This window comes from Palaemon carinicauda, chromosome 32, assembly GCF_036898095.1.
Source record: "Palaemon carinicauda isolate YSFRI2023 chromosome 32, ASM3689809v2, whole genome shotgun sequence".
Taxonomy (NCBI): Eukaryota; Metazoa; Arthropoda; class Malacostraca; order Decapoda; family Palaemonidae; genus Palaemon; species Palaemon carinicauda.
In genome coordinates, this window is record NC_090756.1 from 81,798,985 (window position 1) to 81,818,708 (window position 19,724).

At 36.4% G+C, this 19,724-nt stretch overlaps 1 protein-coding gene across 1 annotated transcript in view; it reads right to left on the minus strand.

The window, feature by feature from the left end:
* LOC137625415 (leishmanolysin-like peptidase) overlaps positions 1 to 19,724 on the minus strand; it is a 362,803-nt gene that overhangs the window by 37,544 nt on the left and 305,535 nt on the right. The window contains exons 2-10 of the mRNA XM_068356321.1: positions 18,196 to 18,296; positions 12,648 to 12,678; positions 12,399 to 12,481; positions 12,139 to 12,256; positions 7,642 to 7,820; positions 6,780 to 6,980; positions 4,139 to 4,262; positions 3,736 to 3,837; positions 3,261 to 3,448 (exon numbers count right to left, since the gene is read on the minus strand). Of these exons, the coding sequence (XP_068212422.1) occupies positions 3,261 to 3,448; positions 3,736 to 3,837; positions 4,139 to 4,262; positions 6,780 to 6,980; positions 7,642 to 7,820; positions 12,139 to 12,256; positions 12,399 to 12,481; positions 12,648 to 12,678; positions 18,196 to 18,296 (1,127 nt within the window). The remainder of the gene's footprint in view (positions 1 to 3,260; positions 3,449 to 3,735; positions 3,838 to 4,138; positions 4,263 to 6,779; positions 6,981 to 7,641; positions 7,821 to 12,138; positions 12,257 to 12,398; positions 12,482 to 12,647; positions 12,679 to 18,195; positions 18,297 to 19,724) is intronic.

Genomic DNA, 19,724 nt, shown 5'->3' on the forward strand with positions numbered 1-19,724 from the left:
CTGGGTAAAATAATCTGTCTACTATGGCACTTCCCCCAATTTTGGGAGATAGCCGAGATCCAAAAAGTAAAAGGGGATTTTTTCCCTCTTTATTCCTCCTCGCCTGACGAGGAACTCAACCAAGTTTGGTTGATACTGCTAGGGTGCCACAGCCCACCCTACCCCATCTTCCACAATCAATGAAGCTTCAAGTGTTGACTCCCCTACTGCCGCTACCTGAGCAGTTACCAAGGTGACCAATGACAGCAGCAGGGCCTATCAGAACTACAAAGCAATCGCTTACCACTCATTTCTATTTCTTGCATGCTCTTTTGCCTCTCTCACATCCATCCTCCTGTCACCTAAGGCTTTCTTCCCTCCATCCATCCACCCAAACCTTGGCCTTCCTCTTGCACTTCTCCCATCAACTCTTGCATTCATTATTTTCTTCAGCAGACGACCAGTTTCCATCCTCTCTACATTGCCGTACACCTCAACACATTCATATCCATTCTAACTGCTAATTCATTTCTCACAACGGGCCCCACCCTTACTACTTGTTCCTAACCCCATCCAATCAAGATACCCCAGCCATACTCCTCAGACACTTCGTCTCGAATGCATTCAATTTTTGCCTCTCCGTCACTTTCATTCTCCACAACTTCGATCCATACATCACAGTTGGTACAATCACTTTCTCAGACAGAACTCCCTTCACATCCATCCCTATCCCTCTATTCTTTACCACTCCCTTCACTGCCCCAAACACTTTACATCATTCATTTACACTGAAGTACATCTGCTTCCACTCCACTATTTTCCACAACAACAGAACCTAAGTACAGAAACTGATCTACTTCCTTAAGTAACTCTCCATTCAACATCATATTCAATCTAGCACCACCTACCCTTCTTTTGTATCTCATAACCTTACTCTTGCCAACATTAACTTGCAACTTCCTTCTCTCACACACCATTCCAAACACTGTCGCTGATTTCATTATTATTCACATGGTAGTTCAAGTATACTAATGTTCTACTGTAAAATGATAACCACTAATGGAATCAAACAGAAAACATACAATAAGTGGTGCCGTTATAGTATGTGGCCTACCTTTCGAGTGTGGCCTACGGAATTTTGTCTCTGATATAGTATGTGGCCTACATACTGTTATTACGAATATTGATCATGTAAGTACACATGGATTTCAGTATTTAACTATGTAGTTAATGTTAATGTTGTGTAAGGGGGGGGGGGGGTCCGGGGGGGTGCAGCCCCCCCGTGTAAGGACACGGCTTTTAGCATAGGTTAGGTGGGTTTTTTAAGTTAGCTTCTCCCGTCGTACTCGTAGGTAAGGACACGGCTTTTAGCATAGGTTAGGTGGGTTTTCTAAGTTAGCTTCTCTAAGGTAGGACACATTCAAACCGGCTTAGGTAGGACACATTCAAACCGGGTAGGCCACATACTATAACAGATCCAAAAAGGTAGGCCACATACTATAACGGCACCCAATAAGTTGCACCCACTTGCTGCAAATCTTAGACACCTAACAATGCAAAATCCAATGAAAAGGATTAAGTCAAAAACCTAATCTTGTCCACCCTAATTATGAATTAAAATATGAAGAAATGATAAACTGGATAGTCCCAAATCACATTCTGATGATGTAGACATGAAGACAGAAAAATGGTGAGGATTAAATGCCAAAACTCTTGTCGACACGCCACTTGTGAGGAGAGAGGATTGGTGTTATCCTCTTCATTTAATCATTTTAATTGTAAAATAAGGTTAAAAATTCATCTTGATACTTATTAGACAGAATCTCTCATGTCGAACAAACTTGAGATATCAGTTAAATAAAGATGCTAGATTGTGTTAGTATAAAATGAAGCATCTTTTTCTTACAACACATTTCAATATACTTTCTTATTTTTACATATTTATTAATAAGGCTAATGCCACTACAATTAAATCTGCCATTTCCTTTTCATTTATGAATATGAAAAAACAAATATAGACTGGTCTACATTAACAGAAAACAGGTAGTGGGAATTATAGGATGTTAAGAGTTTCCACTTTAAGGTTATTTACAACTTATAATTGAATTACCTACAAAATTCACTGCTGCAGATTTAGACGCACAATTATCATACTGTATCAAGAAATACATTACAGAGCTCTATTCATTAATAATTTTCACTCTCACTAACTTTGTGGTTTTTTTTATTATTTCCAAAGCCAACGAAGTTCTTTTGAAGAACTCAAAAGAAGTTGCTTTGTTGTTTCTATACAATTTATCAACACTATACAGTCAGACCTCGTTAATCGTGGTTTCTTACTTCGCGGTTTGGTTTTTTCGCGGCCGAGAAAAATAAAAATGGTTTATTGTTTACCCAACATTAAGAATTTGATTTCTAATAGTTGGCAACAGCATTGGGATGGCCAAGAACAATGCAATACCTATTAAATAAAAATTCTCCATTTATTGTGGTAAAAAATTACAGTTATATTTGAAATAAACCGGATTTGATTAGACTGGTGTTTCACTTAACTGTATCCAATAATAATGGATGTACAGTAATGTATTTCTGTTTAAGAAAGCATAGATAACATACTGTGCAAGAGACAACACATAAGTTGCGGCAGACTTCTAGAGTAGCGACATAGGCTACAATCATCTGAACTAAACACCGAACATTTACAGTAAGTACAGTTAAGCTGTACTGTATTAATATTACTGGCCATATATTACAGTAATATACATTACAGTATCAGTGAATATTAGGTTACAGTACAGTATTACAAGATAGGAATAACTTTTGCTATACAGAACAGTAAGGGGATGACGACGACTCGGTAAACTTTACCTTAGCACAATAATGTACTGTAACCTTACTGTGCCCCAGTACATTATGTACATGTGTACAAATGTTCTGTACACTGTAAATATGATTATAAACTGTTGTAGAAACCAAATTAAAACGATTAGGCAGTATTTACTGTGTTAATCATATGCTCGGGCACCTGCTTGTGGCAAGGGGCAGTGACTTTTTAGGTTAGGAGCTAGCCCACCCTAGTGTAACATTTATTCGCGAATTTTCGCTCATCGCGGCTGTCGCTGTAACCTAATTATCGCGATAATCGAGGTCTGACTGTAATATAATTCAAAAAATGTTAAATGACAAAAATAACTTCACTTCTTAACTTAAAGCAACAACTTTATATTTATAACAGAAAAGCCTAATCTATTTGGAGTCAAAAGGAGAAAAAAACAACTTGCTTTTTTGTCTGCTCTTCCATGAATTCCTTGCAACTCTTCATAGCAAATGTACATCCCAGATGTCGACCCCATTTCAGGGGTTGGGCCAGGTTATAGTTTGCGCGATACCACCCAGTATCTTCCATCAGAGCTAATGTTATTCTAGAATAGACTGGATTCTGCGTGTGAGTTCCTGTCATGGCTTCATTCTGAAAGAAAATACCAGAAGGTTGTTTCATATAAATGAACAGTGCTGCACTTTTTAAAACTAGAAAAATGGAGATTACCAAAATAAATAAGCATTATGATCATGGAAAATATTATTAAATCACAATATGAATATATACACAAATTCTGAGAATATTAAAACTAATATCATTGTCATTACTTTTCTACAATTATTGCTAATGTTGAACTACGTGGTAAATTATCATTGATATCAAAACATCAATAGGCATAAAATCAAAACAAATATGAAGGAACCTGTATTTCTTACCTCAAAAACTCTCTTCTCCCAGTGTGTAAGTGCAGTTCCTTCCTGGCCCTGATCTTCCAATTCGGCACCTTCTAAGTCGGGACAGTTGAAGTGATTTCGTACCTGAGTTATGGAGAATCGTCATCCACCTGGTTAAAATTCTATTGCTTCCATCATAAATTTGCAATTCAAATATTAATTAAATGACTCATAATAGAATATGTGTCAGAAATATTAAATGTTAAAATTTATTAAGTGGTGTACTGTAACTACTAATGACTGTTTATAAAAAAAAAAAAATGAAAGCAATATAAAACTACAGTAGAACCAGGCTCTTAAAATACAAGGAAATTTATATGAATCAGGGTATGGGAAAATAGTCAACTAAAATGTGACCTAATGAAAAGGTCCACAATGCAATTACCTCTTGTACAACTCTGGGAGTGACAACCATATTTACTACTTTTGTTGCAACGCCTCCACGGATCTGCCATTTCCGCCTCGTAACGCGTTTAATAACCCGATCGCTCCACTGTCTTGCTTGTAGGCTAAGAGGTTAGGATGAAATCTTCAATTAAAAATAGTTTTACCTAACAGATTTTCATAGCTTATTTACAGATGACATAAAATTAATGGTATGATTATTAAATAAATTTAATGGTATGATTATTAATCATAAAAATATAGAAGTAAATCTTTGCAAATATTTGTGATTAATCCACTGTACAAAAAAATTAAAGAGACATTTAATAGAAGTATGACTTCAGTGAAGCTTGAACGGCCATTAAACTTTTAACGAGATGAACATTTCTGGTTGTAGGTAAAGCACCACCCAGCAAACAGGTACGGCTACCTTCACTTTGACCTTTGACCTAAGACTTGTGGGGTAGGTGAAGCAGGCGGTGTAACGTAGGGTCTCAGGTTGTATGGTTAGGAAAATTACAAATTGATTAAAAAATTTGTGATTTGTTCCTTAATGTAATACAAACCTTTGACCATTAGTAAGAGACTCATCCTTAGGAGGGCACAAGACCCTATAACAAACCTGGCTGGTTTATTGACCCGAGAATTGTCTCGCTTGACAGGAAAATCTTGCTGCAAATGCATCTCTCCTTTCTGACATCCAGTTAGTCCATTAGTTGGCCGACTGATGCACTACAGAGATGACTGCCTTTGCCTTATGATCAGACTAATTCTATGATGAAGCAAAGTATGCTACACCTCCAGACCAGCGGTCAGTCAAGCTTACAGCTTACAGGTTTGCCATAGTTGCTGCGGCCAAGAATGAAGGGCCCTCATATTTCTGTCTGTGGAGGTGCCTGTACAGCACCTGTTTTATAATCCATCGAGGAAGAGGGAATAGGGAATTGTCATTTGGATTTCGTAGCATTATTACCCTGTATGCTTTGAGATCAAGGAAACACAGGGTATCATAATCTCCAAAGAGCAAAGAAAGCGAGACATTGAACAATCCGAGTGTTCAAAATGTCTCCCTTTGAGCAAAGAGCTATGATGTGAACTTCTTCAGTAAGAGGCAGACTATCTGTCTGGGTTTCCTCTGTTTCTTGTCCTTACCACACTGATACGTAGAGTCGTCTCTACTGCTCGAGGTGTGACGAGAGAGACCGGTTTAGTCCTGAAGACATATACATGAGTTGGCAATCATGAGCATTTGATATGTTTAGAAGAAGACTTATCCTTAGTAGGCAAATCCGCATGAGCCGGAGCTTGTACGGATGCTAATGATCATGCATGAGTTGGCCGTTGTTCAAGCACTAGTGACCATGTGCAAGATGAATGGTTAGCCTTCACAGGAGACCATTTGCTCTCAACCGATTGTGGCACTGACGGAGAACACTAACTCTTGAGAAAGATTTGGCACTTGAGGCAAGGGTATGTGCCTTAGAACCTCAACAGGGGAAAGGGTTTTGGTACAGCACTGTTCCATCCACAGAACCATGGAGAGGAACCAGAATTGGTCTAAAGAAACTCCTCCTCTCGGGGTCTGTCGTCCTTTGCTTCAAGGAACTTCTATTCTTCTTCTTGACAGCAGGAGAAAAGGAAGACTCTGGGACAAATGAAGCAGGAGAAGGAGAGCGACCACTCTTCTCATTTACCATAGTCATGGACTTTCTGGCTGCACTCAGATTCTCAGCTTCATGCGAGAGGCACTTGCCTTCGACAGCAGGAAAGGACATGTCCAGGGACGTCACAACACAGGTCTCCTCTACAGGCGAGGGGGAGCCACATCGGGGTGAGAAGACTTCTGAGATCTAGCCGCTGCTAGGACCTCAAGGAGTTTCTCAGGTGATGGGGCACCATCAATGCCAAGGGCCGGCCACAGCAAACCCAGGTTAAAGTCCTTGTGAAAGTCATCAAAAGCAATTACGGCGGCAGGAGGGCGTTTGGCGGAAGGCAGGGGGGCATTTGCCTTTGTTAGGGAGAGGCAATATTCCTGTCTCACTCGAGGAACTCCTCAAGGGAAAAGCAGAGGCTCTTCCTCTTCTTACTTCCTCCGCCGGATTTAGCCTCAAAAGGAAAAGAAGAGCATGCAGTAGGCTTTAAATCCAAAGAAAGGATGAAGGAGCTACAGAGCTTCTAAGGCATCAGCTTGGGCTTGGGCAAGACTGACTCCAAAGAATACCTCTTCAAGTTCATCCTCTTCTTTGCAAATTCAAGTCTACTGCACAGGTGGTCACTCCCTACACTCATAACGGGAAATCCTGCGAACAGTCATGACACTTGCAGAAACTACACACTGTAGTTGATGAGGGTCAACATCCTATGCCAGTTTTACCCAAGGACAGCTGCATGTCCAACAACAGAGCAGAAAAGTAAAAGCATATGTGTATTGAGCCAAAGTATAATCCCAAGAATTGCGCCTACACAGAACAGTGGCCCAAGTCACAGTAAAGGTGGCTCTAACTGTTGGGTGAGCCGAGCTGCAAGCTGTATTTACATCACTAAAAGCTTCAATGGCTGTTCTAGCTTCGTTAAAGTCATATTCCTATTAAAGGTCAATGGTTTGTATTACATGTAGGAACAAACAAGATTACCATACTCACACTTCATTCAACATAGGCTTCCCATTCTCAGTACGATTCGTTAATGGATTACCATCATCATCTCGATAGAAAGCATACAGGGAAATCGAAAACCCTAATGCATGAAGGATTTCGTGCTTCACTGTAGATATCAAGGTTTCAAGCTCCTGGACTTTTGTACTGATTGAGCCAGGACATAGATTGGCATGGCCTGCAATTGGTCTGTAAGGAAAAAAAGGAATTTTATTGTGATACTTTTCCTATCTATGAGGGCATAGTTGGAAAACTTAATGTATCAAACTTAAGCCTAAATAGTGTAGGGACAGAAGCATGTACCAATAAAGTGTCTAACAGATAAAGACAGCAGCAGAAAGGAATTCACTCGGAGAAAGAGGGAACAGAAAAAGTTTCATAACAATTTGAAACAAATTTTGAGAAGTAATTATCTAGTATTATGCAAAGTATGAAATTCCATAAGAAAACTACAGTACACAAAAAGCACTACTGTATTTAGCCAACATGTAAATGGTAGTTAAAATATATCCTGGCCATAAAAAAAAAAAATTCTGATAAGTACAGTATTACAGTACTGCACATGAAAATACAATGCTCTACTTATTTATGATATTACATAAAAATTCCATTCAACTCTTCTTTGTAAAAAATTATTTTTTGTTGTTTTTAATGTTAAGACTGAATTCATTCAGTTTAATTCTACCCAACTGTATGAGACTGTTGTGGTTAAATGCCAGGTGGCCAACTAGTAATAATTCTATTGTAGTACTTTCTGGGAAACAATATTCTTCAATTGAATGACAGGAAACTTAAGAAGCATCTAATGTTTTGGAAAGCAAATTTGGACAGTTCTTAAATATTTACTTACCTGTCTAGAGCTGCTTCCTGTTGGCAGTGTGCAGCATAGGCTACTGTGTAGCCCCTTTTACAGCGTTCAGTTTCTAAAGCAGATATGTAGAACACAAAGTCTGCACCAGGAATGCCCTCTCCGATTTCATCATTCACTTCGTGGCAATTCTGCCCAGAGGTGTTACACACACGACAGGCCTAAGGATTAGAAAGCAACTGTCAGAATTTTGAATTACATATTTGTCTTAACATGAATTATAACTCATTTGCCTAACCTAGGTACAGTATACCTTAATAACAGTAAGTTGAACTTTAAAGGAGTGTATTAATTACAATATACTTCCAATCAAGTTGTAACACATTAATACTTTATTAAGCTTTTTATTGAAAAGCTTAATAAAATAAAAACTGTCCTATGCAGAAGCACGTACTCTGAAAGTCTTATAAGAGCTTTTGGCATTTTTATAAAGCAAGCTTCTTCAGCTTTAAAAATATGAACATCATAACCTGGGGGGACACTTTGTAGAAAGTTGCAGAGTTCCTGTAAGACTTCTTAAGTGTTTCTTTTATATTATTACTAGCCAAGTTTGAAAAGCATGATGCTACAAGCCAAGGGCTCCAACTGAGACAGTAAACTATATATGAGAAACTAAAATAGATCAACCATAAATAAACTATGAAAAGATAATTATGGCAGCCTGTTCAACAGAAAAATGTTTGCAGCAAGTTTGAACTTCTAAAGTTCCACTGATTCAACCACCAGATCAGGAAGATTATTCCACAACCTGGACACAACTGGAATAAAATTTCTAGAATATTGTATAGTATTGAACCTTATAATGAAGAACACAAAACACTTAGAATTAACTTTATACTGTACCTGGTATTATATACAAGAGGGTACAGTCTGGGAAGAATGAATGCAATGAATTACAAAAAAATCCAATGCAACAAGTGCAATATGTCAGGATTTTTCAACCTTGCAATTAGATATACAGTATAATTATATTTCAAGTTCAAACAAATGGTTTTGTTTAAAGGCTACTCATGAGAGGCAAGGGGAGACAAAAATTATACACACATGATTATCGTTTAAAGGGCCCCCAAGCTAGAAGAAGGCAAGTCTTCAGTGTCTTCACTAGGCTTCTAATTTAATAAATCCTTTGGGCCTTTCCAAGCCTGGCTGTCCAATTTATTCACATTAATTATCACTCCCAAGTTAAGAGTAAATCCTTTGACTCTGTGATCTAGTTAAACTAATTTATAACAAAGATAATAATGATGATATTAATAATAATAAATACATTAATAACAATAACAATTTACCAAAGTCTAAGGTAAAATTGTGGATCAGGTCAGGGCAATATTATCTAATAGAAAATACAGTTTTTTCCAATAGTAAATAAAATGCTCCCTCAGAATTTCACGTTCATTTCAAGGGGGGTAATGGCTTTTAAGTAAGAATAACTACAGCCAATACACTTTTCTGCAGGACGGTCCATACATGCACAACTAAACAGTATGACATGCACAAAGAAGCTAAAGGGTGCCCACTTAAGATGAGACCTTGGGCAGAGGCTACACTGACATAACAAAGGAGGGAAACCATGACCAAATATGGTAAGTTTCCGTATTTTACACTGATTGGTTAACGGGAAAATCACACTTGAACAGAACAACGTCTTTCAAGTAATCTTGTCTAAAGTAGGTATTTCTTGCATGAAAACTAAATGTAATGCCATAATCACGGCAAAACAACGTGAAATAACTATAACGGGAGGAGTTAACCTGTTCGAACTTGTGCAAATGGGAAATTTACATATATGGAGGGGTAGAATGATTGAAGACATAAATAAGACATAATTAATAGCATCAAGTCAAGTCCAACAAATGAACAGGAGCGAATACCACCACTTCGCATACTGTCAACAAAAAATGAAAAATATCACCGTCTTACAGGATGTAGGTAATTTTGGTAATTTTCCAGAGATTTATCATGCGTCCCAAGAAACAATGTGTAGAGATAAAAAGGTTTGTTTTACCTTTATCTACCATTTCCCCACCCTAAACCCCCAGTTCACAAAGGGTGTACCATATTATTGGCAGATATATTAAGGTATACCTCACTAATTATTTATTAGCCCCAAAAATAGGGATTTCTTATTGGTAAAACATTATTTTTTTATCAAATAAACATTTCTCTGACCAAAACTATAATAAAATTAAGTAGAAAATCAATCGACAACCAAATATTGATTATTCAAGCCTATCCGATACCTTAATATAAGTTAATGCTCATATACGGTCATAAAGTTTGGATCTTTATCGTTTTTTAAGCAAACTGGAAGGAAAGAATGTCAAATTCTTCAAGTAATGCACACAGTTTACTGTCTGAGGCACACTGATAGCACTTTCCTTTAAATGATGCTGAATTCTGGGAATTCCGCGTAAAAAATAAAAAACTCCCATATGCTAATTTGTAACCCGCATCTCAATAAGATTTCAAGTCACGGTAAATGTGTAGGAGAGCTCCGCGCTCGATTTAAAAGTTTCTAAAAGTAGAAAACGAAAGAAAACAGTAAATTAGAGCTACAGTTACCTTGAAACTGTGAGATAATCCTCCTACAACCACCCAACTCTTACACACAAAATGTAAGCATAAACCTACTACTACAATTATGGGGGACCCCAGTGGGAAGCGGGGTTTTTGGGTGGGGGGAGGAGGAGAAAAGTGATTTTTCGGGGCACTACCGAACCTAATACAACTACCTACCCTACCCTGGGGGGCAAGTACCCCTACCTAGGCCTACCGGGGGGGCTCCACCCCCCTGCGACCCCTCCTTAAGGCCACAGTAATTTTCAGGGCACCACCGAACCTAAGACACCCACCTAACCTAGCCTATGGGGCCCTGTACCCCTACCTAGGCCTACTGGGGGGGCTCCGCCCCCCCCTGCGACCCCCCCTTAAGGCCACAGTAATTTTCAGGGCACCACCGAACCTAAGACACCCACCTAACCTAGCCTATGGGGCCCTGTACCCCTACCTACGCCTACCGGGGGGGGCTCCGCCCCCCCTGCGACCCCCCTTAAGGCCACAGTAATTTTCAGGGCATCACCGAACCTAAGACACCCACCTAACCTAGCCTATGGGGCCCTGTACCCCTACCTAGGCCTACCGGGGGGGGGGGCTCCGCCCCCCCTGCGACCCACCCTTAAGGCCATATTGAGTTTCAGTTCAAACGAAACAAATTCAAATGAAAACGCCTTTTGCAAAAAAAAGGAACACAAACTTCAAATTAGTCTCAATATCTAACTTACCTTTGAAACAAGACACGAAAAAATTGCACCTCCTCTTCCTTTTCCCACGAGTAACCACACTACGATCACACCGGAATGCTAATTTGTTGTAATCTATACGGCACACATTTTCACAATTAGGGCACTTTTTCTGCCAAAATCAAACCATGACGTTGAGCAAATGCAATTAGCAAATCAACTTTCCCTGAATAATGTACACAAAAATCCCCATAAGAAATAAAGCATTTGTCACAAGTGACACAGTTGGAACGGGATGAAGGTCCTGCTAATTACTCCATACTTCACGGCAAAATGAGCTTTTCAGTTTGAAGAAATTGAAGGGAGATCCGATCATCCGAGACGTGCAAAAATATTCCTCCGCGGAACTTCACGTAAACTGTGGTAACTGGTGGAAAAATAGCAGGGATAAGTGAAGTCATAAGTGTCCGCATTGGCTAGATTTGTAAAAACCGCCATAATTGGTTTTCAAACAGTGTGACGTCAAGAAAACACCTGTTATTGGTTAGAATAGCATTGAGAACTAGTTTGCCATACGCAGTAAGGCGGTGAAACAGCTCATTTTGGCCAAGACATCACACAGTAAACAAAAACAAACACTTAGAAAAATCCAGGTGAAACATAACTATACACACGAATATCTTCGTTAAATAGAAGGTGCTCATATATTGACTATTATATAAGCGTTCTATATGATATAATAGTGAATTTTAGGTGTTTAAATTCTTCAAGATCTTCCGCGGAGCTCTCCTACACATTTACCAAAAGATGAATCTCGGTAATCAACATTGTCATATTTTCTTTGTTTCGTCTGTTTTAGTATCTGTACTATGTATTTGTGCTGCTGTTGCTCTATTTTACCCATCTAATCACTTTCATTTACTACGGATCTCTTTTCACAACAGAATAGATTAATTTTCCTCTTTCGAAATTAACAATAAACAAAACGCTGCCTGAAGGTGACACACGAAGGTAAACATGCGCAAGTCTCCCAAAAGTAAAAATTTCAAAAATAAGCAAAACCAATACCGTTTTTACATTAATAAATGTTTCTAAGAACTCTGATACAAGTAAAAGAAACCAAAAATGAATACGCAAATCAATAAATAAGTAAAACAGAATTACACAAAAGTATTGAATATTTTAAACCAGTGGCATCAAAATGAAAAGCAACGAACGTTGCCAGATGGTAAAAACCTACGTGAAGATGTTCCTCCGGAACTTGGATTTCCCCACACATGGTCACAGCTTCGCATTTACTCTTGCAGAAGGGATGAGGCTCGCCCTTGATTAGGAACACCTGGTTCTTTTCGCATCTCCTGTAATGAAAAAAAAAGTTTGTCACGAAACTATGTAGAGCAACTTTCTCTTACGGAAATTACCACCTCAATATCGTCAAATTGTCTGTATATATGGATTTATACATTTCATTTTCAATTACATATATTAATAGTTATTTACCTGTTCAACCGTATGACACTCTCCGTTCGTCGCACCATTAGAGCCTTTTGCCAATATGAGACAGCGGACGGAAGCACAGTTTTCTGCACACAAGAAAATTAATTAATATTCTCTCTCTCTCTCTCTCTCTCTCTCTCTCTCTCTCTCTCTCTCTCTCTCTCAACATGGGTATTAAAAAACTCATAATAGGGTATGTAATAGAAGTATATAAATCTCAATAAAAATATATATATATAAGCCTATACTCACATGTATAAGATCATATTTTTCGGTTGACAATCTGAAAAAAATGAGAAATGATATGCTCAATTAACTTTTTAAAGTATCTTAAATTAGTTGTACACTTGATTCAATAACTATGTATATATATATATATATATACATGTATGTATATATATATATAATATATATATATATATATATATGAGAGTTGTCATAAGTTTGTGTCTATATGTGAGTGTGTGTATATATAGATATATATATATATATATATATATGTATATATATATATATATATATATTTATATATACGTGTATGTACTATATATATATATGAGAGTTGTCATAAGTTTGTGTCTATATGTGAGTGTATATATATATATATATATATACATATATATATATGTATATATATATATATATATAACTAGCTAGATTTACAAACCCTAGTTGGGAAAGCAGGATGCTATAAGGCCAAGGGCTCCAATAGGGAAAATGGCCTCGTGAGGAAAGGAAATAAGTAAATAAACTAACTACAAGAGAAATAAGGACCAATTGAAATATATAAATATATATATATATATATATATATATACTTCGAGAGAAATAATGAACAATTAAAATAAAAGTTTAAAGAACAGTAAAAAATTAAACTAAAAATTTCAAATATAAACTACAAAAACTTCAAAAAAAAAAAAACACACGAGGAAGAGAAAAAAAAGATAGAAAGAATAGTGTGCCCGAGTGCACCCTCAAGCAAGAGAACATTACCCTCAATACAGTAGAAGACCATGGTATAGAGGCTATGGCACTACCCAAGACTAGATAACAATGGTTTGATTTTGGAGTGTCCTTCTCCTAAAAGAGCTGCTTAACATAGTTAAAGAGTCTCTTCTACCCTTGCCAAGAGGAAAGTAGCCACTGAACAATTACAGTGCAGTAGTTAACCCCTTTGGTGAAGAAGAATTGCTTGGTAATCTCAGTGTTGTTAGGTGGATGAGAACAGAGGAGAATGTGGAAAGAATAGGTCAGGCTATTCAGTATATGAGTATGGAAAGGAAAAATGAGCTGTAACCAGAGAGAAAAGGATCCAATGTATTACCGTCTGGCTAGTCAAAGGACACAATAACACTTTTGTCGTAGTACTCAACGGGTGGCTGGTGCCCTGGCCATCCTGCTATAGACAGTATGTGTATATATATATATATATATATATGTATATATACAGTATATATATATATATATATATATATGTATATGTATGCAACCAGTCAAAATTGCATGTATGTCCGAATATCCCAAGTATGTATAACATGACGTACGTTTGCATGTGGGTCAATGACGTCACGTCTGACGTAATGACAAGTTTGACATGAAGTCATGAAGAAGCCTTAGCAAAAAAGGCCTTCGCCCTCTCAAGTGGCATATCTAAGGCTGCCCTTGTACGTTTCTAGACATAACAAATTAATAATCCTTTCGAGACTAAGTACTTCTTTAACACAACTGGGAATTGCAAATTGTCGAATTACCGATTTTTTTATATATACATCCACATGTATATATATATATATATATAGATATATATATATATATATATACATACATACCTACATACACACACATATATATATATATATATACAGTATATATATATATATATATATACAGTATAAATATAATATATATATATAATATACACACATACATACATATACCTACATACACACACACACACACATATATATATATATATATTTATATATATATATATATATATATACAATCTTCTATATAATACAGAGCAAGTGTCTGGTTAAATAATATTATTATTATTATTATTATTATCATCATTACAAGCTAAGCTATAAGCCTAGTTGGAAAAGTAAGATGCTATAAGCCCACGGGCTCCAACAGGGAAAAATAGCCCAGTGAGGGAAGGAAACCAGGAAATGTTCAATCTATTGGAAAAGGCTATGATTGCTGAAATGACCCCCCCCCCCCACATGCTTTTTCTAAATTCAGAGAGAGGCCAAATTAGGTAGGAGAGTTGGACCTTTCGTTCGCAAAGACTATTCAGATCTAATGATAAAAAGAACTAGGGTTACAAGTTTTTAAAATTTAGATATAAACTTTGCACACACAAAAATATCTATTTTAAGAGGTTACAAACATCCACGAACAAATACTATTACCCTTTTTCGATGAGTTTAATACTCAATTGAGATGATTATCGTGGAAAAAATGAATTAGTTATTGAGGAGACTTTCATCTTTGGATGCTTCAACATTTAGTGAGTAATTAGAATCATATCAATTGGTTAATAATGTCGACTGTGCAACTAATTTAATTGGGTATACATTGGACTTAGTTATAAATGATGGTATGAATAATATTGATATCTGATATAAATGTAGAAGAGAATTGCATAATTTTCCCAGTGCACAAACTGATTACTTTTAGATTACCTATACAGAAACATGCAATGGTGAAGAAAATAAGCTTTAGAAAAAAACTTTTCATTGAGTATTTGTTGATGAAGTTACAAACAAAATAAATGATATCAACATTTCCAGTGGTCATGGCAACCAACGTTTATTAGGGTCTGTATGTGTTGATTCAATTAAAATTGTATACAATAGGGTGAATGAAAATTATTATGATAACGCGTGTTCACTGATGGAAAAAGTCTATAACTATTAAGGATAGATTTCCCTGATTCGATGGGGAGAGTTTAGAGAAAAAGAGGGAAAAAAGACGTAAAGAAAGTGGAATAGATTAAAAACTGAAAGTGCATGGGTACATACATACCTATACCAAGGCACTTCCCCCAATTTTGGGGGGGTAGCCGGCATCAACAAATGAAACAAAAACAAAAAAGGGGACCTCTACTCTCTACGTTCCTCCAGCCTAACCAGGGACTCAACCGAGTTCAGCTGGTACTGCTAGGGTGTCACAGCCCACCCTCCCACATTATCCACCACAGATGAGGCTTCATAACGCTGAATCCCCTACTGCTGCTACCTCCACGGTCATCTAAGGCATCGGAGGCAGCAGCAGGGCCTACCGGAACTGCGTCAAAAGTGCATGGGGTAGAATATAAAATTGTAAAGTGGTAATGTAATTACATATTAAAGAGGAAATAACTGGAATCTATAGAAATCAAAAGTCCAAGAAGCAGCAACAGACATGAAGAAGTTGAATAGTTTCCTAAAAGGTGTAATGGGAAATGTAAATGAAAAAAGGCTCCCGGATAGGTATAGAGACCAAGGATTGACTAATAAATTTATAGAATTCTTTAAAAAAAAACGGAAATATAATTGGGTCTTACAGATATCCAATATCAGATAGAAATAATGAGATTTAATGATATAAGAAAAGATGAAATCACCAGGATTATTTAGGGGGGCAAAGAAAACGAACTTTTTGATTGATCCGATATCATTATTATTATTATTATTATTATTATTATTATTATTATTATTATTAAATGCTAAGCTACAAACCCTAGTTGGAAAAGCAGGATGCTATAAGCCCAGGGGCCCCTACTGGGAAAATAGCCCAGTGAGGAAAGGTAACAAGGAAAAATAAAATATTTTCAGAATAGTAATAACATCAAAATAAATATTTCCTATATAAACAATAAAAACTTCAAAAAACAAGAGGAAGAGAAACTAGATAGAACAGTGTGCCCGAGTGTACCCTCAAGCAAGAGAACTCTAACCCAAAACAGTGGAAGACCATGGTACTGAGGCTATAGCACTACCTAAGACTAGAGAACAATGGTTTGATTTTGGAGTGTCCTTCTCCTTCTCCTTCGAAGTAATGGGAGAAAGAAACTTCTCTAGTTTTACAAGAATAGTAAATACAAGCATGAAGGAATGTAAGTTTCCTGAATAAGATAAAATACCTATATAATTATACCAATTCTGAAAAGTGTTCTAGATTATCAGGATTTAAGTTCATACAGACCTATTTCGATTATATCCTTTATTTCAAAACTGCTAAAATATATTATTCTTGAACAACTAGTTAGCCACTAAGAAGGAATCGAAGCATTGCCAGGCAATCAGTCACCATACTCTGTTGTAAATGATATGGTGGCAATGATGAATGAGAAAACATGTAGTATTTTTATATTAATCGATCTCAGTGCTGCTTTTGATACAGTTGTGCATGAACTGCTACTAAATGATTTACGGTCCATCGGTAATTAAAGATCAAGCTTTTGACTATCTAAAAAGATCACTTGGTTGACTGAAACTACTGTGTACAAATTGGAAACTGTTCTTAGATATTTCATTTTGTTTTCTTTCCTCACTGGGCTATTTTCCCTGTTGGAGCCCCTGGGCTTATAGCATTCTGCTTTTCCAACTAGGGCTGTAGCTTAGCAAGTAATAATAATAATAATAATAATAATAATAATAATAATAATAATAATAACACAGAGGGGTACTCCAGGGGAGCGTACTGAACCCAATCTTAATCTGTATCTATAATATCGATATATCAAAAGTACTAGAAAGACATGAAGTTAAGTTTAAACTATATGCAAATGAATCAGAATTTTACTTCATAAATGATAAAGATAATACTGCTGAAACTCTAAACCGAATTCTTACCAGTTTTAGGGAATGGATGATAATTATAATCAAACAACTAAAACTAAGTGAAAATAAAGTAGAGTTTGTGGTGATTGGAATGAAAAATAACATGAGAAACTTGGGCCACATCCAAATATATATATATATATATATATATGTATATGTATATATATATATATATATATAACAACTCGGTCAAGATATGTAGTCAAGTTCGTGATCTAGGCATATCTCTTGACTTCTTTCAATGCCCAAATAAATAATGTAGTAAGAACAGCTGGATATCACCCCATAACCATTGTTATATATATATATATATATATATATATATAAAAGTACCTGGATGAACATTCTGTAAAGTAACTTGTGATAAAATGTTATTACCAGGATTGACTACAGTAACTCCATCTATCAAAAGTACAACTTTAAGAAATTACAAAACATACTTAGACAGAGGCGCAAGACAAAAAAATGTGTTCCACCCCAAGAAAGAAATTGAATTACACTGGCTGCCTATTGAAGCCAGAATAGAGTTAAAAATCTAAAATATGTACAATAACTCATCCAGTTTATCTGAACCGGACGTTCAAAATACCAAAGGGAATTGCTACACATCGTGCAGCCAAGGAATCGTGCAGACACGAGAATAGCTACAGACATTTTCAAATTATTGAAGCCAAGATGTATATCTACTGTAGGTTCTAGGAGCTTTCAAACACGGCCTCAATACCATACAACAAACTCTCATTAGACACCTGAAAGACTTAAGATATTAAGGCTTTTAAGAGGAAACGAAACTTTTGATAATATGGATTTGGCAAGTAACACTAATTGCGCTCTGTGATACTATAAATACCTAAGAATGTATACAACAGTTAACCGAACTTATAGGCCTATATAGATCATGTTTTGCGTACTGTTTGCTTGTGTGATAGGACCAGGAAAACAGCCCTTAAAGCCAAAGGTATAATACTTACCTGTAAACTGAATCGTCGTAATAGAGGGAAATTCTCAACGGTTGGTCGACGCTCCTCTTCTTGACTACGTGAGCAGGTTCCAAGTGCACGTTGTATATAACCTGCAGGGAAAGAAATGCTGGACGTAATGATTCAATTTTTTATCTTTATCATTTGCTGAAATTATTCATTCTCTCTCTCTCTCTCTCTCTCTCTCTCTCTCTCTCTCTCTCTCTCCCCGCGATCAGTCCGACCTTTTCATATTTCAGAACTGATATTTTTGATGAATTGTATAATAATAATAATAATAATAATAATATAATAATAATAATAATAATACACATATAAATTTCTAATCCACATTCTTCTTAATTAACAAAGACGAATAGAATACCCAACATCGTCTTCAATCGATAAAAAGATGAAGATGAATGGCGAGTAGAAAAAGACGCACTGGCAACATTCGTTGCTAGCGAACATTCACAAAACACTTGAGCAACTCACCGACTGACCTTATCACAGAGGTAACGAAAATACCAAGTGCATGTATAATATATATATATATATATATATATAGCATATACGTTTACGATAAAAAAAAATTAATAAAATGCATCGGGGACCAAGCCTAAAATATACTTTTTTTTCATGCAAAGTACAATGTCGATCTAGGGTTGTAGCTTAGCTAATAATAATAATAATAATAATAATAATAATAATAATAATAATATTAATTAATAATAATAATAATAATAATAATAATAATAATGTTCATAAAACGATAGAAGAAAATGGATAAAATTGCGGATGGAGGCCAAACATTAAAGAGGCTAAACAGTATAAAATGAAGAAGAAGAAGAGGTGAGAGCACTTTCCTTTTCCGTGGGATGATCTGAAAATCCCTTTCACTCACGGGAGCCGTTGCACGGATTACCCAGTCGTGCACCTCCCCAATCATGGAGAGAGAGAGAGAGAGAGAGAGAGAGAGAGAGAGAGAGAGAGACGACCTTCCTAATATTTTAGAAGACTTCCTGATGCCACGTCTCTCCCTCCATGCCTCCCACCTAATTTTTACCATTCTCTCTCTCTCTCTCTCTCTCTCTCTCTCTCTCTCTCTCTCTCTTTCTCTCTCTGACTGACAGAGTATTGATTCCCCAGGTGGAAATTTTATATATGTCAGAAACAATGTTGGAAGAAATTCCAAAATAAAAATGATAAAACTAAGTAACTTTACTTTAGCAATTTCCCCAAGTTTTTACTTGAACTTATTTTAACCTGCAAATGCATAAGTAACATCAAATTTAATGCCTTTATATTAATAAATAATGCCAAACATTTATTCTGAACAGAATTTGGATGTGAGACCACATAGAAAGGGTCCGGGAAAAATGAATAATACCTTTGGGTTGTGGGTTACACTGAGGCGTGAGATGCCTTCAAAGGGTTTTCAACCTTCATTTCAACCGACCGGTGTCTTCACCAGTCACCTATGGTCTGTTATAAGTTTACATTTTACGAAATATTATTATTATTATTATTATTATTATTAT